Source organism: Typopeltis vanoorti, chromosome 7 (assembly GCF_054136105.1).
Source record: "Typopeltis vanoorti isolate ZY-2024b chromosome 7, IOZ_Tvanoo_1.0, whole genome shotgun sequence".
Classification (NCBI taxonomy): domain Eukaryota; kingdom Metazoa; phylum Arthropoda; class Arachnida; order Uropygi; family Thelyphonidae; genus Typopeltis; species Typopeltis vanoorti.
In genome coordinates, this window is record NC_143555.1 from 44515780 (window position 1) to 44542716 (window position 26937).

The window sequence follows — 26937 nt, forward strand, 5'->3', positions numbered from 1 at the left end:
CTACATGCAATCTCTTGCTTCCTCCTTGAAACATCTCACAGGAAAATCCTTTTCATATATCAAGAACTTGGCTGATTTTGTCTCAAAAATCAAAAACATCCAACTTAACGAAGCAGACAGAATGATCAGTTTTGACGTAGTCTCACTGTTCACTAAAGTTCCAACCCAGGAAGTCCTTAGTTTTTTAAAAAACAAGTTATCTAAGAAGATTTTTGCCTTGTTAAATCTGGAATGAAAGGCTTAATTTATTCTTAAGCATTTCATTCAGGATTTAACTGAGTTGCAAAATTTCAAAAGAAAAAATGCTTGTAAATAGGCAAGAATAGTAATTATAAATATGCTAATAATAATTTTGGAATTTTTCTATGTATTATTTCATAAATGGCCTATAAACAGCAGGCAGAAACAAAACATTGTTTAGATTGCGTTGTATTACGAAAGTCAGAGCAAAGTATAGATAAATGTAATCGAATTGTAAACATAATCCCAGGCGGTCGCCGTGCAAAGTTGGGACACGTGCGGGATGCTATCGAACGGAGAAAGTGCTGTGCGCAGAAAAGGCTTAAGTGACGTCTGCAAGCGATGACATAATAGGGAGAGTAGATGCAAGGAGTATAAAAGGAAGTGGCGGCACGAGCAAAGCTTGCTCTCTCTCTCTCTCTCTAGTTTTTTTTAGAAGTTCGGGTTCGAGTGTGGGTTGTAGAGTGGGCAAAAATGGTCAGCGCCGATGATATGGTCTAATAGCAGTTCCGTCCGAGAATTTTCTTCAATGCAACGAGATGACCAGCGAATGCCAAAGTCCACGAGGCTCCGGCTGTACCACTCCATTAGAAAAGTTCCGAGCACGAGAGGTTTAAGTGAATCGTGACCGTATTCACAGGAAAGTCGAAACGGAGGACGAAGGCACCCACTCGAAGAAAGCCTGAAATAGGATCAGACAAGAGGAATCTCTTGAATGTCTAAGTTGGTCGGTAATGTTAAGTTTTTATATCCTTGCATTGTATTCTTAGACCACTGTGAATGAAAGTGCTAAATTTCTAATAATCGGACTTGTTGATATATCTTAGGATTTTAGAGATTAATCCTCCAGTAAGGAATTGTGATAATTCTAGAAGTAAATTGTTCCTGATATTGTTAATAGTTAAATTTAGAGTGTCATATTTTAACATCTAAGAGGAGAGAAAGATAATGATCTACGAGGTTGAATTAAGTGAATGGGAATAAGATTGCTTGTCTCTGCTAATGTCTTTCAACATAATATGCTGATTGTAAAATAGACTTTGTCTGCTTGTGTAGTATTGCAATTTTGGGACCTAGCATTTAGTTTGATTAACATGTATCATGCCTTAGTGATAATAAACATTCCTGTTTTATTTACCCAAAATATGTGTCTGATATTTCAAGTCAATGCAGCTCTTGCTAAAAAAATTAGAAACTGAATAAGTTGAAGCGTGGGAGTTTAAGATAAGAAAGGGCTACGACTGCAATCTAGTCTGAAATAAGTATAGTAAGGATTTATTTAATTTGTTAGATTTTGAAAACATGATAGTCTGCAAGTCAAATCTCTGACAAGAATTTTTCTCTTGCATAGGAATTAAGATGGCCCAGCGAAACAAACACATTTTCTTAATTCCGAAAAGGGTTTGACCTCAGATTTTCAATCAGGAAGAATTTGGCTCTAACTTGAAGCATTCTCTTTGTTTGAGTTTTGCACATGTTTCAAAATTTTGAAGGATAGGCTACGGAGGGTTATAGAAAAGGCGCAGTGGATAAGAATCTAATTTGAGTAGTAACAAGACAAGATTTTGATAGGTAAGAATAGATCAACTCTATTCTATTCCTTAAAGAATAATTAAGGAATAGAATAGAGTTGATCAATAAGTAACAACATATACATAGGAAATTAAATAGAAAAGAATACATATTAGAAATATAACAGCCTTGCTTGTTCATTGTGTGGATTCAGGCTACCTCTAATTTGAAGACAAGATCTACAAACAGAACAGTGGTTTGGCCATGGGTAGTCCGTTATCTCCGGTGCTAGCCAACATTTTTATTGAAGATTTTGAGGAAAAAGCCATTTCCTCAGTGACACCCAAAATCTGGCTGTATTACATGGACAACATTTTCCTAATTTGGGAGGATGGCCCGGAAAACTTAAAAACCTTTCTGGATCATTTAAACAATTTTTATCAAAATATAAACTTCACATCCAAACCAGAAGTTAATGGTGTTCTGGCTTTTCTAGATATAAAAAATACTAGAACAACTGATGGTCTCAAGATCTGTATCTTTAGGAAGCCAACACACACTGATAGATAACTACATGCTTCGTCTCACCACTACCCCACTCAAAAATTAGGAATTATTTCCACACTGGCTCATCAGGCGAGATCTTTGTTGTCGGAAGAAGAGAAACTTCAACATGAACTTAGTTATCTCAAAAGGACTTTCTTAAATAAAGGTTACTCTCCTAAAAGTATCTATAATCATCTCGGTGTACGTAATCAACAAAGTAATGAAGACAGCTCAAACCCCACAGCCTACATCTTCTTATTGTATATCCTAAACTGGCCTACATCTCCTTATCATATATCCTAAACTGGCAAAAATCCTGAAGAATTTAATGTTAAAATATATTTCTCCACCTTACCAAAAACTCCGATTTTGCCTCAGTCAACTTAAAGTAAAACACAACCTTCTTCAGTTCCCAGGAGTCTACAAAATCATTTGCAGTTGCGGCAAACCATATTATGGCCAGACAGGAAAGTCCGTCTCTCTCTCTCTCTCTCTCTCCACCTAGAAGAACATCAACATGACATTTCTTACAACAGAACCCATGCTAGTGCCCTATCCAGCCTATCGTATTAGCAGAGAATAAAAGAATAACTTTTATTCTCTGCTAATATGAATGTTGAAGGTCAACAACATCAAATAGACTGGAACTTAACTTTGAACATCCATAAATGCTCCAATGAATTAGAGAGATGTATCTTGGAATCCAAAGAAATAGCTCTCGACCCTGCCCATCTAAACAGCAATCTCAGTTACAGCCTACCCAATTCATATAGCGCTATAATCCAGTTTTGGCGTACTCGTGATATCATTCACATGCAATGTGCTTCATGCCAGAACTAACGCTCGGACTCCATTCCAAACAATACTACTTGTTCTAAACTCTGTTTGTAAAAGTACGATATATTTTTAAGATGTTGTTTACTCCCTGGTACTGTATTCACCTGAAGTTGGCATTTCCGATGAAACTAGTAGTGAAACCTTATTAAATCTCTTATATTTTTTGTTTTCTCAGTATTTAAGTCAGTTAATAATATAAACATGTCATTAAACCGAGTCAATCAATTCGTAAATAAGTTAGGAAAGTGAAGTGAAGTTTCACATGTCTCTTTATAAAGCTGTTAGAGGCTGTTGATACCTGCAAAAGCATATGTTCTCTTTGTGTATCTAAGGACTTGTCACCAACCACACCTGGACTATTATTCAATATTCATAGACTTAGTTACTTTGTTTTCTTGGGAATGTGCAGGTGCTAGAGAGGATTATTCAGAAGTCAGTGACCAAAATCGTGACTTCATAGAGTGCTTCCTATGAGGATAGATTAAAGTTTGTGTTATAAAACTTAACTCAAAGAGGGGAATATGACAGACACATAAGATACTAATGAGACTTTATAGAGTAGATGTTAAAGAAATCTTTCAATACAGGACAACATAGGGGGGGGGGGGGGACAAGGATTACTCCTGGAAGTTGTATGAGTGTGGTTAGCAAAAAGCAGACAGACATGCTTTATAGGTGAACCAGCTTAATGGCATTTTGTCAACTGTTACTGTGGACTCCCAAATGAGTCTTTTAACTTCGAGGAGATGCCTTGCTGTAATAATAATGTTATTAATGAACTGGGGAGAGTCATCATCATCATCAAATTCCTACCATGTACCCTCAAGGGGTGTACAGGATATGATAGTACTACATGAAAAAAATTACATCATTACTAACTTCCTATCTACAATTTCCTTCCAAATCAGTCTGTTACTTGTCAAGACTCCAACATTATCAGATCTTATATTTCTATCGTCTAAGGCACTTTGTACCGTATCAATCCAATTATATCTTGGTCTTCCTCTGGGTTGTTTTGCTGCCAACCTGGCAGAGAACACTTGCTTTGCTAATCTTTCCTCGCCCATTCTGTTTAAGTGACCATACCACCTGAGATTAGCTCTGCTAACGCATTTCTGGATGCTGACAATGTCAAGTTCTTTCCTAATCACTTCCAATTTCAAATCCTCTGTACACTCTGGTGACCTGCACCAGGGAGAAAACATCACTATCAACAATAGCATAGTCAATAAGACTTTTCTTATTCCTAGCCTCTTCTCTCCATGTGAATTTGTGCACATTTTTATGTTGGAACATGGTGTTAATAATAACCAGTCCATGTCCTGAGCAGAAATCCAACAGATATTTGCCATTATTATTAGCTTTGCTCTTTTCTCCAAATTTTCCCAAAATATTTTTGTATATCTCACAATCATTTCCTACTCTGCTATTTAGATCCCCAACAAGGACCAACTTTTCCTTTTTCATTGTGTCAGTTGCTTTTTCTAAAGCCTCAAAAAATTCCTCCACTTCTACTTTAGTAGAACCTTCTGTGGGACCATAGGCACAAATAAGTCTCATTTTCCAGTTCCCCATTCTCATATTTGCCCACATTACTCTACTTGAGACTGACTGCCATTCAAGAAGATGAGCCTCGTATTTTGTGTTGAATACTATGGCTACTCCTTCTTTCCTTGATTGTCATTGCCTGAATATAACATTTTGTATTTATTGTTCAGAAAGATCTCACCAGTTGTGGTCTTTTATGTTTCAGTCACCCGTATTATGTTGATCTGGTACTTATCTAATTCCTCAGCTAGCTCCATTTCTTTGCCATTCAGGCTTCTTACGTTGATAGTACCGATCCTTAACTGTGGTGATGTTGAGTTGGGAAAAAAAAAAAAGGAAAAAAAATCTGAAATCTGAAAACTGGGGAGAATAATAATAGTTAATAATGTAAAGGTCCTTCAGGTTGTAATACCATAATAGTGTAGTTGAAAGTTGGGCTGAAGAAATTGCAATCAGTGTGTTATACTAATGTTAATACAGTGTGGGAAACTGATGATGCTAAGGATAATGGGACTGGGAAACTGAAATTCAGAGGACATATTCCAAAAGTATGCATAGCCCAAAGTATCACTTGGATGTTAAAAAACACACTGGCAAGCAAGCAAGAATCTGGAGGGCATCACCTCTTTATAAGGATTTGATATGACTTCATTTGGATTGCTGTGGATAGTGACCTGGGTTTCTGAGGAGATGGAAATGAGATGGAGAGGGATGTAGAAGTGAGTGACCAAAATTGTGATTGTCTATAGGATGCTTTCTGTGGAGATAAAGTGAAGTCTATGGATCACATAATTAAGCTAATAGGAAAAAAGAAGGGATAAGAAACTTAATTCGCTGAAAGAGTTTCATAGCATATATGCTAAAGAAATTCTCCAGTACAAAACGGGATGTGGGAGAACAAGGAGTCCCCCTTGCAAGTTGTGTAAGAATGTGGTTAGCAAGAATGTGAAAAGCACATTTTTTTGCATGGAAATTAATGAATTATATACCATAGGTGGTTGTGATGTTCTGTATGAGTTTAATGAGAGGTAATGTAGACTTCCCATGATAAGTCTTCCCACTACACTGGACATGCCTGTGTAGTAGCAGTAGTTGTTGTAATGACACTATTTTCCTTAATTTTCCTTTTCCTTTAACATGACCCAGAATTATCAAGTATGGTGTACACATTATCAAACTATCATCCAACTGCCATTTAAAAATGTAATAAGATGCATAATGGTGCTCCATGGTATAAACAGCAAAGGAACAAAATAAATAATTTACCGTTACTAATATTTTGTTTGAAGATGCCAAACAGCATCTTTGGTACACAAATTACAACCACGATAAAATACACACATCATGCAACTGGATTGTTGCATAAACATTTCAATTTGTAAGTAAATGGTTGGCCTGGTTGGCCGAATGGTTAGCATACCCACTTTCCAACCAACAAGTTGCAGATTCGTATCCTGCCATAGACATGGACGTTTGTGATTGTCTTTAGGTGGAAGATGAATTTCGTCACCGGGTATAAGACCACCACCCTGCTTATTGGAGGCCTGAAGTGGCTGAAAGAGTTCCATGTTTGATCTCTAGAGCAAGATTTCCAGACTATGTAAAAATAAATAAAAACATTACTAATATATGTATATAAAATTGATAGCAATGGGGAAAAAAATCCTTAGTCCTGCCCACGGTACAAATGTATTATAGGTTTAGTAATAAGCTTTTGTGAGTAGTAACCACATAAAAAAAGGAACTAATGTAAAATTCTTGAAATTCCTATCAAGGCACACACACACTAGGCACTCAGATAAAAAACTTAATTTGAAGAAGTCAAGCTAAATATAGTCTTAGAATGACTCCCCCAGAAATTAGAAATGACTTTCCCAGCTGATGTTCATTCTAAAAATAGAGTCTGAAACCTATAGAGACTTCTAAGTAGCACAGTTGTCTTATTTCATTTATTCCTGTATGAAAGAATATCCAAAATCATGGTCAGTCAGTCCAGACCAGCCACACAGATGAGAGCTAAAGTAATTTTTATGCCCTTCAAAGTGGATGTGATGTGCACATAGGTGAAACTGATCCTCCAGAGAATGGATGAAGATTGGCTGCTGGATGTGCAGTTTGAAAGTGACATGGAGATTATCATCATACATACCATCAACTATCTTTTCAGATGTAAACCAAATAGAAAATGGGAATAGTTTTGTTCTGGTCAAGTGTGGGGTGATGAAGAGAGTTGTAGCCCATTGGCAAGAACTGTATCATTAAAAAAAAAAATAGTGCTCTGACTGTATATGAAGTACTGTTGAGATGGATGATAGCATGACTGCTTATGTAAATATCTTCTGGTATGTGAAGGTTTCCTATAAACAGAAAATGATAATGAACAACTGGGCGGTCATGAAACTGGTGTCTAGGAATGGAATATAGCTGTTTGTTTTACTCTAGGAAAAAACTGCACTAAAATTTTATGCAATGGTTTATATACCAGGGGAGAATATTCCAGGTGTGCGGTGCTCATCCACCAAATAGCAATATCATCGATATTATATTTTTGCATTTATTCCAGTTAAAGACTCCCCTAACTGTTTCCAGACCTTGTGTGATGCCTAAAATTAAACACAATATACTAATGCTTCATGAAGAGGACACTTTTCAATGAGTAAACATTGCATCACATTCGTGTTAATAGCCCGAGTGTCCGTTCAAAATACATATGCCTTTGCAAAGATGTACATATGGTGCAGTGGGTCAAATTCTTTGCATTCTAGCAGTTTTAAACTATGCAGAAGGCGAGGCAGGGTGAGCTCTGAGACAATAGCACCTAGAGGCTGTGATTGGCTATGTCAACCAATCCAAATGAACAATGTCATTTACCATGAGTTGCTGTTTTTGTTTTTATGTACCTGGAGGTACATAAAAAAAACTGCTTTTAATTCTTCATAAATAAAATCACCATGCCACTTTCAAGCCACACATCCAGCTAGTAACCATCATCCTTTCTCCCAAGGAACAGCTTCATCCTCCTGCACATCCCAGGATGTGCAAGATTCCTTAGGCCTGCAACTGAGCATAGTTTAGACGTATCTCCTTAACAATGACATTTCTTCTTCTTCTTCTTCTTCTTTGAGTGCCATCTCCTATCGGAGGTAAGCAATCCTCAGCAACTCTGAACATAGCTCATGCTAATCCAATGTCAGATGTCTGTCAGCCAAGATTTTATTCATCTTCCTTGTCCTCTTCTTTCATTTATCTTCCCTTTTATATTCAAATGAAGTATCTCATATTTTTCATTATGAAGTAGGTGACCAAGATATTTCTTCAGTTTTTCTTCTTTTTATGGTATCTAAAAATTCACATGATTTCCCCATTTTTTACAGTACTTCTTGATTGGATGATTTTGCTGTCCATGGGATTTTTAACATTCGTCTGTGTAACCACATCTCAAATGCCTTTTTTTTTTTTTTTTAAAATCGATGTCTTCAAGGTCCAAGTTTCTGCACCATACATAGCATCTATGTATGGTCTGTACTTATTCTAAGCTCTAAATTTAAATTGCAGTTACACAGTGTTGATTTCATCAGGAGTAAAATTTTCTTGCCATTTTAATTCTTTTATTTTCATTTCTGGATTGCATTCTTCATTTAATTAGCATCTGAAATATTTAAATTTTGTCACTCTTTCTATTTGTTTCACTGTTTAAAGAAAGTGCTGAATTAAGAATTGGTCTCTTGCTTATGACCATGAATTTAGTTTTGATAATTATTCTTAATCCCCTTTTTTCACTCTCTTCGTTCACTAATTCAAGAAGATTTTGAAGATCATGAATATTGCCAGCTAGTAGACCTGTGTTATTGCATTATTGCATCAGCAATAACACAGCTGTACACATTAGATGTTATTGATGATTTCACTATTTTCATTAATCTCTTCCCTTTAAGATTTTTTTGAAATATGTCTTCTGAGTATATGTTCCAAAAGGCTTTCCCCTTGGTGTGCCATGTATACATTATCCACATCAGACCAGGCTAGATAACAGTCTTCTGGGGTCTCGCAAGTCACATCTGTTGCCAGGAGTATTTGTTCATCCAGATTTGTAGTTTCCATAATCAGATAATTTTTACAGGGAGGGGTTTTTAGCCACTCACCCAACCCCCGAAAGGGGGACCCAGCTATACCCCCAGGGAAAGGGTCTCCATTTATCGCCATTTACGATATGCAGGAATGCAGTTGGGGTATTCTACTACCCGCCCCAACATGGAGAGATCTTTGTTATATTCCCATGGTTTTTCAACTATTTGTCATAAAGCAAAAATCTGATGCTGACAGCCTCTATTTAACTTAAATCCAGCATGTTCTTCACCAAGCTTTTCTTCCACAATCCTTCTCAACCGTTTCTCTAGTATACTTGCATAAATCTTATCAGAAACACTCAGTATGGAAATATCTCTTTAATTCCCACATTAAGTTTTATTTTCCTTTTTGTATAGGGGTACTATGAGAGAGCTCTACTCCAATCGTCTCAAATTTGTCCCTCTGTCCTGGCTTTCTGAACTATGCAGTGCAGCCACTGCAAGACTTTTATAACTCCATACTTGAATATCGTCATATTCCACATTTCAGGTTTTTGATGACTTTTTCTACTTCAAGTATGGATATGTATTCCTGATTGCATGTCTATTGAGTGTTTTTTACCACTGTGCTGCCATTGCTTGTTTCATTCAGCAAATTTTCGAAGTAATTATTCCATGCATCAAGGATATCTTTTTCTCCCGTTTTCATGTCACCCTTTATCATCTCTAAATCCTTTTACAGCACTCTTTCCTCCATTTCTAAGCTTTTTCAACAACCTCCAGAATATCTTACCACCTTCTTGATATTTATTTTCTATGTTCTTGCCAAAGTCCTCCCATGACTTTTGTTTAGCTAGTTTTACACAGAGCATTTAGCTTTCTTACATGTGTTGTGTCTCTGTATTCTCTAAGAGCAAAAGCTGACTTATTTGCCAGGAACTTTTGATATGCTTTCTTCTTTTCCTTCACTGCCTCTTTAACTTCCTGTGTCCACCATGGAGTTCTGATTTTTCTATCCTTGCAGACAACCTCACCACATGCCTCTCTGGCTGAATCAATCAGGGTTTTCTTCAAGGCTTGTCACTGAATCTCCAAGCTTTGGTTCCTGTTCTCAAACTCTTATATTTTTTCTTCAATAATCTTTGTGTATTTAAGTCTACAGTTCACATCTGAGAGCTGCTCAACTTTTATTCGATTTAAAACTTTCTTCCATGTTATTCTTTTCAATATAAAATTCAATTTTATCCTGCTCAAGACTAAATAGTGATCACTTCCAATTTCAAATCCTCTGTATACTCTGGTGTCCTGCACTAGGGAGAAAACATCACTATCAACTATAACATAGTCAATGAGACTTTTCTTATTCCTTGCTTCTTCTTCTCTCCATGTGAATTTGTGCACATTTTTATGTTGGAACATGGTGTTAGTAATAACCAGTCCATGTCCTGAGCAGAAATCCAACAGGTATTTGCCATTATTATTAGCTTTGCTCTTTTCTCCAAATTTTCCCAAAATATTTTTGTATGTCTGACAATCATTTCCTACTCTGCTATTTAGATCCCCAACAAGGACCAACTTTTGCTCTTTCATGGTGTCAGTTGCTTTTTCTGAAGCATCAAAAAATTCCTCCACTTCTACCTTAGTAGAACCTTTGTCCAATTCCCCATTCTGATATTAGCCTACATCACTCTACTTATGACTGACTGCCATTCAAGAAGATTAGCCTCGTATTTTGTGTTGAATACTATGGCTACTCCATTTCCTTGATTGTCATTGCCTGAATATAACATTTTGTATTTATTGCTGAGAAAGATCTCACCAGTTTTTGTCTTTTTAGTTTCAGTCACCCCTATTATGTCGATCTGGTACTTATCTAATTCTTCAGCTAACTCCATTTCTTTGCTATTCAGGCTTCTTATGTTGATAGTACTAATCTTTAACTCTGGTGTTGTTGAGTTGGGGGTGTGCTTTCAGATTTGTTCCAGTAGCTGACTTTTCAATGTTCGCCCTGGTTCCCTGGCGAAAACAACGGGGGTCTTGTTTAACCGGGCAACGCCCCATCCGGCTTGAAATTTTGTCATGTTGTACCATCATTTTGTATATGGGTTTAAGCCAATAAGAATACAATTTAGTCGGCTAAATCCCAAATTGCCAGCCCATCCTCATTCAGTATCCAGGTAGATACCCAACAGGGTGCACCATGAGAAGGTGAGGATTGGTCATTAGGTCAGAAGCCCTGGTCGGCTATGTAATAAGGCTAATAATAATAAGTAATAATAAGGCTATGTGGAGGTCTCCTCTCAGTTATACAGCTTTGACCCTTAAGCACCCCACTAGTCAAGTTATATACTTGTTTTAATCCTTTACACAAGTGGGAGAAAAAAAAAAGATTCTACAAAAAAATAGTATTTCCATTGTGCTGATGAAACCATCAAAACCACAAACAAATTGTAGTCTTGGTTTGTTGTTTGATATTGTTGCCTCACTTTGTGCAAATGGTTTGATTGAAATGAATAGATAGTTTATAAAAATAGTACTATCAATTTCATTTAGTTTCACCTTCTCCAAGTCAGTATAGAATTAATCAACATTAATCAGTTTAAATCATTTCGACAAACTGTGATAAAAATGTGCTGAATGCTCAAACCACATTGGCATCTGGTTGTGTGCAACATATTCAATCCTCAATTTGATTAAATTCCATCTACACAGGACTATTGCAATATATAATTTATCTTTTGTCACTTTATGCCTTGGCCAAACAAATGAAAAGTGGATGGCTCACAAATTTTTGTAAGGATTCTGACACCAAATCTGAGTTTTTACTCATACAGATTTGCAGAATAATTTACAATTGGAAACAGAATAGCAACTAACAGGTGCATAGACATTCCGTAAAAAAAACACCTGAAGAAGAGTGGTACAGATAACTGAATTCTATGCTGAGAACTATGCCACAGAAGGAAGTAGATCTGGCCATATGTTTCAATATTTTAAGGAACTGCTAGGCTAGATGAGGGTATGATCAAGTAAGTGCCTTCTTGTGAGAAGATTTCTATAATGGACAATGATGTCTGTGGATGTATTTATGGAAGGCAATAGTTTGATTATTTTTCTATGGTAGGTGCATTTTTAGATATTGGCTTATTCAGATTTATGCCTTGGCCAAACAAATGAAAAGTGGATGGCTCACAAATTTTTGTAAGGATTCTGACACCAAATCTGAGTTTTTACTCATACAGATTTGCAGAATAATTTACAATTGGAAACAGAATAGCAACTAACAGGTGCATAGACATTCCGTAAAAAAAACACCTGAAGAAGAGTGGTACAGATAACTGAGTTCTATGCCACAGAAGGAAGTAGATCTGGCCATATGTTTCAATATTTTAAGGAACTGCTAGGCTAGATGATGGTATGATCAAGTAAGTGCCTTCTTGTGAGAAGATTTCTATAATGGACAATGATGTCTATGGATGTATCTATGGAAGGCAATAGTTTGATTATTTTTCTATGGTAGGTGCATTTTTAGATATTGGCTTATTCAGTTGTCTTAGAAGTTTATTTAACATGTCTAGTACACTGGACCAAAGAGCCTACATATCAGCATAGTATAGCCAGAATTCAAATAGGGGGTGTAGCCATGTTGAGTGTTGGGAAACTTATAATATGTACTAGTAGTAAGACTTATACGTTGGTTAGACATAACTGGAAATTAATTTACGGAATTAACAACGCATATAAAGTATATTAATTAAAGATAACTTTAATGAATCACTTCTATATTTCGGCAATGTCACATTGCCATCTTCAGGAACATAAAGATATGGTATGTGCACTAAGGAACTAACAAAGCAAATGAGGAAGAAAGTAAGAAACTAATTTTGTTCCTAAAGTCCTAATGGTGCCCTCTTGCGCTTTAGGAACAAAATTAGTTTCTTACTTTCTTCCTCATTTGCTTTGTTAGTTCCTTAGTGCACATACCATATCTTTATGTTCCTGAAGATGGCAATGTGACATTGCCGAAATATAGAAGTGATTCGTTAAAGTTATCTTTAATTAATATACTTTATATGCGTTGTTAATTCCGTAAATTAATTACCAGTTATAATATGTACGTAATGTGAATAGGATAAAGAATTAAATCAGACACTGCTTTACCAAACATGCTTTTTCATACTACCTCAGGCTTCCAAATAAATAAGATGTTGGTCTCACATTATACGATTAAATGATTTTCAGCATCAGTCAAAGTGAAGGAGTACTATTTGATAGGCTGTACAGGCCAGTGATAGTAAGAATGGAGTATGATGAAAGAATTCAGCTGCACTTTGTATCCTTAGGGATAAGACACTAAACAAGTGAATGTATAATCACTTTTCTCATTTGAGATTTACAAATTTAAGATGCTCAATTAAACAAAATGCACTCTGGTAAGCTTTTAGTAGTAGCAAAGCATTCTACTGTTTCTAAAAATGATTCAAGTTTCACTTACTTTGCTAATCTTGCCTCAACCTTTTCTTTTCTTTTTAGTTCTGCAACACGTTTGAATTCTTCTTCTTCCATTCTACCATGAGATATAAATGCCACATTATATCAAAATTTTATAACAGCAAAAATAAGTGTTTCATATAAATATTCTGAATTCAGTTATATGATGGCAAAATGAAATTAAGCTTTCTAACAATAACTGCAGTATATAAGCCTGTTTAAAGACACTGCATGTTACTTTACATTCTTGTCCTCTTTTTCTTGCACGCAGTAATTTCATTCAGCAAATTACTTCGAAAATTTGCTGAATGAAACAAGCAATGGCAGCACAGTGGTAAAAAACACTCAATAGACATGCAATCAGGAATACATATCCATACTTGAAGTAGAAAAAGTCATCAAAAACCTGAAATGTGGAATATGACGATATTCAAGTATGGAGTTATAAAAGTCTTGCAGTGGCTGCACTGCATATTCATGCATGCAGCCACTGGCATGCATGACACAATACCTCTGAAATTATTCACAGCGTGCCTAGAAGAAATCGTCAAACTTCTTGATTCGGAAAGGAAAGGTCTGAAGATAAATGGAAGATATACTTGGTACAAGTATAATAATTACAGACTGTATCTTGTATCAAAGAACTCCAAATTGTTAGCAAAACAGCTGGACTAAAGATAAACCTATAGTCTTCTTTAGGTTTATCTTTAGTTAGGTTCAATAGCTATGTCCAACCAGAAATAATAAAAATCAATAATGATGAAATTAAACAAGTAGATCATTTTAGGACAACAGTTATCAATGGGACAAAATATCATGGATGAAATTAAAAGACGCCCGATGCTTGGGTGGAAAGCATTTGGAAAATTGCATTCAGTATTCAAAAGTCAACTACCATTATGCCCGAAAAGAAAAGTTTTTAACCAATGTATTCTTATATTGACAACATATGGCTGTGAAACATGGACACACTAAATGTATGTATGTGTGTGTGTATGTGTGTACTTCCTCAATCAAATGCATGCATGCTAAACCACACCACCACAGAGTCCAACATTAGAAATTAATTTTATCAATATTAGGGATCCAAACATGTCATCTCATTAATAAAGAAGAATTATCCAAAGATCTTTAATTCCTTGCTATCGCATTCCATATGGATGGATATAACAAAAGAATTATTACTCAACTTCTATTTAAGCCACAAAAGGGATAATTCTAATATTAAAGCGATCTCCCCCCCACACACACACACAGCAGGTGTAATAACTACCTCTCATGACCATATTCACTACCAGACAAATGTGGTCAGTGACACCCTTCCCATAATGTATAGCATAATACACGTCCAAAAGGAAGTATGCTTTGCATTATGGGATATTAGGGCAAGTGGTGTGAAGTCATTAGCCTCTATATACAAGTAGCCCATTTGTGAAGATACTTCATGCACAAACTTTGTTTGCTTACTCTTGAATAAAGGATTAAACCAAGAATACTTTTTTGGTATCTTTAATTTATAAGTACCAGACAGCGTTTAATTCATAATCATGAATTGAATTCATGGTATGTGTTCTGCAAAAAAAGGACTATTCTTTAGTTAAAGATTGGAAAGATTGAAAAAAAAAAAAAAAAAAAAAGATTTTAGACTGCAAAACACACAGGAATACATGAGAATGCCTGATTAACAGATTTTTAAGGATTTTAAAACTGGTAATAATTGTTCTTACAATTAAAGCTCTTATTTATGGAAGGATGAGTATTCAAAATTTTCTGAAAGCATATTAAATTCTTTAAAACCCATAACATTTGCAGTTGAAATACTAAGACATCATGATGCAAATCTACTAACAAGAGAAGGAATTTTTGGATTCCTCTTTTGTAATTTGGAAGGGAAAAAAAATCTGTTTTGTGTAACAAGCTTTTGAAAGAAATGAAATAACTTCTTAAATAAAATTATGCTATCTTCAAAATCCATTATGGAGCAAATTTTCAAAGAAAGTACACTTCAGTAGCAAACTTGAAACAGAAAATGATACAAATGATATAATGGAAAATTAGTAACTTGGAGAATTAGAAGCAGAGCTAAGAACAGAGCTAGCAAGAGATATATTCATGATGAAGACAAAATAAAAAACAAATGAATTAAACACAGTATTTTCATTGTTTAGAAGTAAAATTAATTTATATGATTAATTTATATTCAGCGACTGATTTATATTCAGTGACACCAAATCTAAAATTTCTATTAGATGCATTGCTAACAATTATTAGACCTACATCAACTCAAAATGAAAATGTTTTTTTTTTTCTACTTCCAGATTATTTGTAATTAAACAAAGATCCAGACTTCCTGAATGAGTAAATAATGCTTTTATATATATATTTTTTAAAATTAAATGACTAGAAATCGAGAAAAGTGAAAACAAAGTTTAATAGCACAACTAGTTTCAGCCTTCTTCAGTGCACATTAAATATGTGCACCTGAAGAAATAACCAGTAAAAACATAGAGGAAATAACTATAAACACCACGAAAAGTTAGTGTATATATTTCCTAGATATATATCTCCTAGATCTAAAAGAATTATTACTTACAAAGATTGAAAAAGCTACCTCCTTTCTTCCTACCCTAGAGGCAAACCTACTCTGCATTGAATCCATTTTCATCATCAATAACGCCAAACCCCCTAAAGACAACATCTCTTCATCGCAATGGCAGGCTATTAAGAAGTTACAAAACGACAAAATATAATTATTCTTCCACAGATAAAGGCAACCCCACAGTTGTTCTTAACATTGATGAGTATCACAACAAGATGATGGAATTGTTACGGAGTGCCACTTACTCGATCCTCAAGAGAGATTCCACCTGAACTCCACAACCAGACCATCAATCTACTGAGAACAACCTCTGAACTACCTAGAAATGTACGCCTTTCTCTTCATTCTCTCCATCTGCTAATTCCATGATTATATGGACTACCTAAAATTCATAAGGAAAATATCCCACTTCGACCTATTGTAGAAGGAATTGACTCTCCAACATATAACCTTTCCAAATATCTGGCTAAATGTTTTTCTGGTAAGTCATCGTCTTTTATTAAAAACTCCGCAGACTTTGTATCATGTATAAAAGATATTATTATTAAGGAAGATGAAATCATGGCAAGTTTTGACATAGTCTCCTTATTTACCAATGTTCCTAGAGATGAAGTTCTTTTACTACTCAAAGATAAATTATCTAAAAAGATCATGGCCTTACATACTCATTGCATCCACTCAGGATACTTCAAGTTTCAGGATACCATCTATAAATAAAATCATGGTTTGCAATGGGTAATCCGAGTCACCTGTACTTGCGAACATCTCTGGAAGTTAAAGCTATCTCCTTTTATCCTTTAAAACCAAGAATTTGGAAAAGATATATTGATGACATTCTCCTGATTTGGAGCCATGGCCATGAATCTCTCCTGAACTTCCTGGAACATTTAAATAACCAACATCCGAACATAAAATTTACGGCCGAGTTTGAAGCTTCCTTTTTTGGACATTAAACTGACCTTTCTCAGAAAATTAAAAATCTCGATTTACAGAAAACCTACCCACACCAACAGATATCTCCAAGGTCAATCCCATCATTACCCTCCTCAAAAATTTGGAATCATTTCTACACTAGGACATCATGCTCGCTCTCTTCTTGATGATGAGATAGAACTTAATAAAGAACTCAATTTTCTCAGGACAACTTTTCAAATGAATGGTTATTCACAAAAAACAATTGACAAATTCCTATTAAATCCACCCACTAGCCATAATGAAGAGACCAACAGCGTGAAAGGTAACATTTCTATACCATACATAAGCTCTGTCTCACCCAAATTGGCCAAGGTTCTTAGGAAATACTTTATTTATACCCCTTCCGAAAATCCGCTCCTTAGTGAAAACCTTCCGAAAACCTAGACATCACAACCTTAAATATCCCGGTGTTTACCAGATTTGGTGCAACTGTTATATCCCATACTTTGGCCAAACAGAGAAATTGATCAAGTTATGCATTGAAGAATGTAAGAGAGGAGTCAGTTATGGGAGAACGTGAGCCAGTGCTCTGTCTAGTCATGTTCTGTTCTCGGCCAATTCTAATGAAGAAAACCTTAGCCATACAGTTCTATGGGACAAGTCTAATAACATTTTCCGTTGCTATGATGAATTAGAAAGGAAGATAATAGAATCTAAAGAAATCATTCTCAACTCCCTACATCTCAACAACAACCTGAGTTACAACCTTTCGGAATAGCATTGTGCTATGATCCAATACTGACGTTCATGAGATGCTATATGCATTAATACTCCCAACAACGAAGCCAATGAGAGAACAGTTTTGAATGCGCAGATTTCAACGCGTCAACATTGAAATATATACACTAAATTTTTGTGGTGTTTACAGTTATTTCTTCTATGTTTTTACTGGTTATTTCTTTTTTAATGTGCACCTGAAGAAGGCTGATACAAGCTGAAATTAGTTTTGCTATTAAACTTTGTTTTCACTTTTCTCGGTTTCTAGTCATTCAATTTTTAAAAAATGTATATCAACCAAGCAAATCAATTTTCCTACACACACACACACACACACACACACACACACACACACACACACACACACACACACACACACACACACACACACACACCATCTTAACAATTAAATGCAAATGTTAAATCTTGGTAGGTAGTGTATTATTTATTTATTTATGTACTTAGAATTTTTTTATATATTAATCTCATACTCAGTGTTATTCAACAAATGTATATCACTTATCTGTACCAATATAATTTTTCTTTTTTTGTTTAATCAGCTTTGAGTCTTATTTTTGAATACCCAATAATAATTCAATTTCATTTCATTCAATTAAATAACTTATTACAGTGTTTCAGAATGTTTAAGAGAAATTACAAATATTAAATGAATAAAGTAATATTTTTGGGAATTCTCGGGAGCTGCAAATTCCAATTCCTGAAGATTAAAAAATATTGGGAATTTGAAACCCTAGTGTAAACTTTTCATGCAGTACTATCATAGTATCCTGTATACCCTCTGAGGGTACATTATCAGGAATGTCAGGATAACCAGTTTTATATGATTTTTACATCCTAAAAGTACAAGCCATTAGGAAAAAGAAAACCAGGACGTCCTCTTAAATGGCGACTTCTAAGGCCGGAACAGGCCATGCTAGGCCTAAATCCTTGATATACGTATGATGATGACATCCATTCATCATTTTTGTCCTTGCTATGGAAATCGCTGATCTCTCCTCTTCCCCTCCCCTGTAATATTATTTAAAATCATATTTCATGTATTATGAATATAAGAACTATTCATGTCACTTCCAAATCTTAGAGATGTTCTTTACCTCTCTCCTGGTACAGGATATAAAACAAATATTGCAGGCACTCTGCCAAAATTATATTTAAACACTAAACAGATGACAGCAAGTTTAAACAAAGGAAGAATATTAAGGAACTAAATCAGCAGTTTCAGCAAACAATATGCTATAATGCTAATACAAATATGCTTCTCCAAAAAAACTAACCAGCAGATGAAAGGAAAATTATTCATTTCCATTTCAAATAAACCAAAAATAAAAAATAAATGAAGGAAATTTACATATCACCATACAAATACTGGCATGGATTTATGCTTCTACATTTAAAACCAAGAATGAGCAAATCAGTTTGTTTTTTTTAAGAGAGAGAGAGAGGGGGGGGGGGGAATATACAACAGTCCAAATGCTTATCAAAGGACATTAAGTACACAAAACACTATGTACATATACTACAAAAGAGGATGAAAAACTGAAGAGAGTTGGAGATAACCAACTTAATGAAACTAAATCGCAGTGATACACAAAAATGGATCAGATCCTGTTAATGTACACTCATTATCACTGTAGTTTAAGTTGGAAATGTTTACTGCCAAATCTTGCACAGAATTCTCTAACATTTAAATTTAAGCAATGTAGCACATAAGGTTTAGTTTTTTTAGGCTATGTAGTAATAATATTAAGGTTATTTGATAGCAGAGTTGTAAAGCATGAAGAAAACACTGCTAAGGCCACAATTTTCAGAAGTTATGCAAAATTCTTCACAACTTGGCAAGGAATTCAATATCACATATTTCATATCCCTTCATTTTTTAACTTATATTAAATAACAAAAATGAAAAGTAAATCAAAGACAGATTACATGTGGAAAAATACCATCATCATCAAATTCCTGCCATGTACCCTCAAGGGGTGTACAGGATATGATAGTACTACATGAAAAAAATTACATCATTTTTAATTTCCTATCTACAATTTTCCTCCAAATCAGTCTGTTACTTGTCAAGACTCCAACATTATCAGATCTTATATTTCTATCGTCTAAAGCATTTTGTATCGTATCAATCCACCTATATCTTGGTCTTCCTCTGGAGTGTTTTGCTGCCAACCTGGCAGAGAACACTTGTTTTGCTAATCTTTCCTCGCCCATTCTGTTTAAGTGACCATACCACCTGAGATTAGCTCTGCTAACGCATTCCTGGATGCTGACAATGTCAAGTTCTTTCCTAATATCCTCGTTTTTAATATGATATTGCCATTGATGCCATCTGTTCATGCCTATAATCTTTCTCAGGACTCTCATATCCGTGGTCTCTAGTCTTTGGTCAAGTGTTTTACTTCTGACCCAGCTCTCAGATCCATAAGTTAAAACTTGTTTGAACACTGTCTTGTACACAGCTAATTTAGTGTTCCGACTGATTTCTCTCTTATTCCATATGAATTTATTCAATTGACTTCCCACCATACCAGCTTTGCTGATTCTGTTGTCTATTTCTATATTTAATTTACCATCTTCAGTAAAAATCGTGCCTAAATAGCTGAAATGTTTTACTTGTTCCACAAGTTCTCCATTCACAACACAGTTGACATTTTCAATGATTCTGCCTATTTTCATTGTCTTTGTCTTTTTATTGCTGACCTTCATACCATATCTATTACAACAGCTATTCAATTTAGTCAGAGAATCTTGCAGACTTGTAGCAGATTTATTTAGAAGTATAACATCATCCGCATAAAGCAAAGAGCTGACATTAACATCTCCAATTTTGATATCAGGTTTAATACCACTTTCCTTCATAATGTGATCCATATAGATAATGAATAACAGAGGGGATAATGTACATCCTTGTCTCACACCAGATTTAACATTAAACCATCTTCCTGTACTTCCTTCAATTCTAACTGCTGACTTTCAACTCAAAAAAAGACTAAGTATTGCTTGATATAATGCCCCATTGACACCATATAACTACAGCGTATTGAATAGCTTCTCTCTTGGCACCTTGTCATATGCCTTTTCCAAATCGACAAAACTTATATACGATCTTTGTTATATTCCCATGCTTTCTCGACTATTTGTTGTACAGTGAAGATCTGATCCTGACAGCCTCTATTTGCCCAGAATCCAGCTTGTTCTTCACCAAGCTTTTCTTCCACAATTCTTCTCAATCGTTTCTCAAGTATACTTGCATAGATCTTGCCAGGAACACTCAGTAGGGAAATACCGCTGTAATTCTCACATGCAGTTTTATTTCCATTTTTATATATGGGTACTATGAGAGCTCTACTCCAATCATCGGGAATTCGTTCCTCTGTCCTGGCTTTCTGAACTATGCAGTGCAGCCACTGTAAGACTCTTATACCACCATACTTCAGCATTTCTGGTCGAATATCATCTACTCCTGCTGCCTTTCCACATTTCAAGCCTTTGATGGCTTTTTCTACTTCTAGTATGGATATGTATTCCTGACTGCATGCCTGGTCAGTGTTTTTTATCACTGTGCTGTCATCACTGCTTGTTTCATTTAGCAGTTTTTCAAAGTAATTACTCCATACTTCAAGGATATCGTTTTCTTCCGTTTTCATGTCACCTTTATCATCTCTAATTCTTTACAGCACTCTTTCCTCCATTCTTAAGCTTCTTCAACAACCTCCAGAATATTTTGCCACCTTTTTGATATTTATTTTCTATATTCTTGCCGAAGTCCTCCCATGACTTTTGTTTAGCTAGTTTTACACAGTGTTTAGCATTCTTGCATTTGTCTCTATATTCTCTAAGAGCACAAGCTGACTTATTTGACAGGAACTTTTGATATGCTTTCTTCTTTTCCTTCACTGCCTCTTTAACTTCCTGTGTCCACCAGGGAGTTCTGATTTTTTTATCCTTACAGATAACCTCACCACATGCCTCTCTGGCAGAATCAATCAATGTTTTCTTCAGAGTTTGCCACTGAATCTCCAAGGTTTGATTCCTGTTCTCAAACTCTTTCATTTTTTCTTCAATAATCTTTGTTTATTTTAGTCTACAGTTCACATCTGAGAGCTACTCAACTTTTATTCGCTTTAAAACTTTCTTACATGTTATTCTTTTCAATATGAAATTCAATTTTATCCTGCTCAAGACTAAATAGTGATCACTTCCAATTTCAAATCCTCTGTACACTCTAGTGTCCTGCACCAGGGAGAAAACATCACTATCAACAATAACATAGTCAATGAGACTTTTCTTATTCCTAGCCTCTTCTCTCCATGTGAATTTGTGCACATTTTTATGTTGGAACATGGTGTTAGTAATAACCAGTCCATGTCCTGAGCAGAAATCCAATAGATATTTGCCATTATTATTAGCTTTGCTCTTTTCTCCAAATTTTCCCAAAATATTTTTGTATCTCTCACAATCATTTCCTACTCTGCTATTTAAATCCCCAACAAGGACCAACTTTTCATTTTTCATTGTGTCAGTTGCTTTTTCTAAAGCCTCAAAAAATTCCTCCACTTCTACCTCAGTAGAACCTTCTGTGGGACCACAGGCACAAATAAGTCTCATTGTCCAGTTCCCCATTCTCATATTTGCCCACATTACTCTACTTGAGACTGATTGCCATTCAAGAAGATTAGCCTCGTATTTTGTGTTGAATACTATGGCTACTCCTTCTTTTCCTTGATTGTCATTGCCTGAATATAACATTTTGTATTTATTGCTCAGAAAGATCTCACCAGTTTTTGTCTTTTTAGTTTCAGTCACCCCTATTATGTCGATCTGGTACTTATCTAATTCCTCAGCTAGCTCCATTTCTTTGCCATTCAGGCTTCTTACATTGATAGTACCGACCTTTAACTCTGGTGATGTTGAGTTGGGGTTTATTTTCAGATTTGTTCTAGTAGCTGACTTTTCGCTGTTCGCCCTGGTTCCCTGGCGAAAACAACGGGGGCCTTGTATAACCGGGCAATGCCCCAGCCGGCATGAAATTTTGTCATGTTGTACCATCATTTTTTATTTTGGTTTAACCAATAAGAATACAATTTGGTCGGCTAAATCCCAAAATGCCAGCCCATCCTCGTCCGTTCAGTATCCAAGTAGATACCCAACAGGGTGCACCACGAGAAGGTGAGGATTGGACATTAGGTCAGAAGCCCTGGTCGGTTCTCCGCATTCCTTTAAAGGCTATGTGGAGGTCTCCTCTCAGTTATACAGCTTTGACCCTTAAGCACCCCGTGGAAAAATACCAATATTCCAAAACATCAAGATCAACTTCACAAATATATGTGGTCTTGGTTTTGATGATATCCAATTCTGTCTTCCATCTAATCATGTATTAAACAAATTAACAAACCTACTAAAATATCTACTTCTACAATCCAACATTCTGATCTCCAAAACCATTAATCAGAGGGTTCCAACAGCTTGTTACGTTAAATGCTAGTAAGCTCAATCCTGCTGTAATTTTTTTTTTCCTTTGTAGTCTTCCTTTTGAAAACATCTGAATCTCTACATTGACATTTCACTTTATCGGAAAACATTAACCTTCAATCTTCCCTGGTGTAAACATGTGTAAGGGCAAATAGGATTGAAACATGGTTAAAAGTCACATGATTGAGAGAAAAAGAGACAGACAGCAAAAGTGCTGATTGAAATAATAGTAATATGATGGATGTAAAGAATGAAGAGTTGGCTGTAATGAGGGGGGGGGGGGTTAGCTCAGTTATGCAGAGTGATACACAGGATGAAACAGGAGTTGAAATGAATACAAAAAGTCTGACGAATGGTCATCTGATATTAGAAAGAAAGTAGTGCGAGATAAGGGAAAGGAATGCTTGACTAAGAGAGAGAGAGAGAGAGAAGGAAAAATCAAGGCGTGAGTTTTGTACGGCAATTCTATCATAAGAGGTGTGAGAGATTGACAAAACCGTGCTTCCCAGGTGCAAAAATTAATGATGTTAGTGACACTATTAGAGCATGAAAGGGTAAGGCAAAAAAGATGACTGTATTGGCTGGAATGAATGATTTGAAAGGAGAAAAGTATGACATGAGGAAGGACATGAAAAAATTACTGGAAGTAGCAAAAGAAAAGAGTCAGAAAGTTAAGATAGTGAGTTTGTTGTTGCAGTATGACAGAGTAGAGCTGAAAAGGAGGGCCATAATAGTGGATGACTCGATGTGTAGGTTATGCAGGAGAATAATGTGGAGTTTGTGGATGTGTGGAGTGAGTTTGATGAAAGGTGTCTGATGAAAAGAATTGCACAACAATGATGATCTGCATCTGAATGGATTTGATGTCCAGAGACTGGAAAAGTGTTGTTGAATGAAGTGAAAGAGGATGTACAAAATCAAGGAAACTGGAGCTTGTAAGGCGGAGGAATAGGGCTATCTGGTGAGATAGAGGACAGCAGAACAATATACACAGTTGGATGCTTCTATAGACTAGGGTATGGAAAAGGTGATGGGGATAGTAATGCATTGGCAAATAAGTTCAATGAGTGCAGGGTGGGTAATTATTGGAAATTTCAACTGGGGTATGAAACAAAGAGTTTGAAAGTGCTAGATCTAATAATTGCATCAGAGAATTTGTCTATAACCAAAATTACCAAGTTGCCACCAACTGGTGAGAGTGATCATATTGTCTTGACCTGGGAGGCAGCTAAATGTGTAGGATTTTCAGTTAAGAAGGGATATAAGTGGGATTACAGGTCTGGTAAGTATGACATGCTTAGGAGATTGCTGGATATTGATGGTGCATGGGAAGTGGTAAAGGAATGTTTGAGGGGAAGTAACAGCAGACTACATACCTAGAATCAGGAAAGTAAATCAAGTGGGGGTTAAATGGACGAATATCACCATTAAGCTGGATATACAAAAAAAGAAAAAATTGTAGAGGGAATTCAAGGAGAAAGGTGACAGCAGGCACATGAGCAGTACAAAGCACAGGCTAGAAAAGTAACCAGTGTGGTAAGAAAGGCAAAAGCAGAGTATGATGAAAGGAAATTAGCAGTGCAGGCCAAAGATAATCCCAAACAGTTCTTTTGATATGTTGCGAGTAAAAGAAGAAAGTTTATGGCAGAATGAGAGATGCAAAGACTTTCAAAAAATCATGCATGATCTGTGAAATACTGCACAAATGGCTATATTTATACGGGGAATAACTACAGATTTCAATATACGAGAATTTCTTGCTTTAAAATCAATGAAGGGGGACAACTAAAGGTGAAGATTTATTTGAAATGGTCAATTCAGCATTAAAGGATTTCGATTTACCGTATGAAAGACTGAGTGGTCTCACTACAGATGGTGCTCCATCCATGGTAGGTCAAGAAAAAGGGCTCGTGGCTCTGATTAAGAATGAATTTAAGAAACGTTAATCGAATCCAAATAATTTAATTGTGTGCCAATACTTTATTCATATGGAAAATCTATGTGCAAAGTCACTCAAGATGAACAGTGTCATGAATGTAGTCACAAAGGCCATTAATTTGATAAAAAGTAAAGGGTTGAACAACAAGGAATTCAAAGAATTTTTGCAAGATTTTGAAGCCAAATAGTGGGACTTATTGTACCATTGTGAAGTTTGGTGGCTAAGTAGAACGCAAATGCTCAAGCGATTTTATGAACTTAAAGACGAAGTGAAAATTTTCTTTGACATTAAAGGTGTCCCCATTAAAGAATTGGAGGATGAAAAGATTCAAAGTGATTTAGCATTTCAGTAGACATAACTAGTCATTTGAATAATCTAAATTTGAAATTACAAGGCCCCAATCAGCTAATGACCTCTTTGCTCACTCATATCAAGAGCTTTGAATCGATGCTTCAATTATTTCTTACCCAACTGAAAAAAAACTGCTTTACACATTTTCCAAAATTAAGAGAACACAATCCAAAATCAACAAGTGAGTATGTTGATGAGTGTCAAAGTGTTTTGAATCAATTTCAAAGGAGATTTGAAGATATAAAAAATCAAAGAATTGAGTTACAAATATTTGAAACACCTTTTGATATACGCCCTGAGGAAGCTTCCGATTCTTTGCAATTAGAGTTGATTGATTTGCAGTGTGAAAACACTTTGAGATCAAAATATAGTAATCTGCCTATATTGGACTTTTACAAATCTATTGATTCTGAGAAATTCCCTTCTTTAAAAAACACCTTGAAAATAGCTTCTCAGTTTTCTACTACTTATCAATGCAAGCAATTTTTTTCAAAATTAAGTCTGGCAAAAAATCAGCTTCGTACAAGACTCACTGACTAAAATCTCTGCCAATGAACTACGAGTAGCTGTCTCATCAAGGGCAGCTAATATTTCTAAGCTTTCACAAAAAAAGCAGTTTCAGCCTCTCACTTAAAAGTTTAAGATTAAAGGTAAGCTTCATTAACTTTGTTGAAATATTTATTATGCTATTATTGCTTTAATAAAGTTCTCAGTTAAGATAAAATAAATATAATTTTTTATATAAATTAAATATAGCCTTTGCTTGATTGTTATAATTATATGTCTACACAATTGTAATTAAAAGATACCATATCAGATGAGAATGTTGAACATTTACTTACTGAGATATATATATATATATATATATATATATATATATATTGCACACTACATACACTATATATGAGAGTTAAAATTAGCCAGTCACCCATGGAAGTTTTTATCATCATTATCATCAAATTCCTGCCATGTACCCTCAAGGGGGTGTACAGGATATGACAGTACTACATGAAAAAATTACATCATTACTAACTTCCTATCTACAATTTTCCTCCAAATCAGTCTATTACTTGTCAAGACTCCAACATTATCAGATCTTATATTTCTATTGTCTAAGGCACTTTGTACCGTATCAATCCACTTATATCTTGGTCTTCCTCTTGGTTGTTTTCCTGCCAACCTGGCAGAGAACACTTGTTTTGCTAATCTTTCCTCTCCCATTCTATTTAAGTGACCATACCACCTGAGATTAGCTCTGCTAACGCATTCCTGGATGCTGACAATGTCAAGTTCTTTCCTAATATCCTCATTTTTAATATGATATTGCCATTGATGCCATCTGTTCACACCTCTAATCTTTCTCAGGACTCTCATATCTGCGGTCTCTAGTCTTTGGTCAAGTGTTTTACTTCTGACCCAGCTCTCAGATCCATAAGTTAAAACTGGTTTGAACACTGTCTTGTATACAGCTAATTTAGTATTCCGACTAATTTCTTTCTTATTCCATATGAATTTATTCAATTGACTTCCCACCATACCAGCTTTGCTGATTCTGTTGTCTATTTCTATATTTAATTTACCATCTTCACTAAAAATCGTGCCTAAATAGCTGAAATGTT

General features: G+C 35.4%; 1 protein-coding gene across 2 annotated transcripts in view; it reads right to left on the reverse strand.

Annotated features, from left to right (window-relative positions):
• Nucleotides 1-26937, reverse strand: part of LOC150104640 (UBX domain-containing protein 1) — a 201498-nt gene that overhangs the window by 52273 nt on the left and 122288 nt on the right. For both annotated transcript variants that reach the window (XM_090395236.1, XM_090395237.1), the window contains one exon: nt 13246-13317. In XM_090395236.1, coding sequence (XP_090251362.1) covers nt 13246-13317 — 72 coding nt within the window. The remainder of the gene's footprint in view (nt 1-13245; nt 13318-26937) is intronic.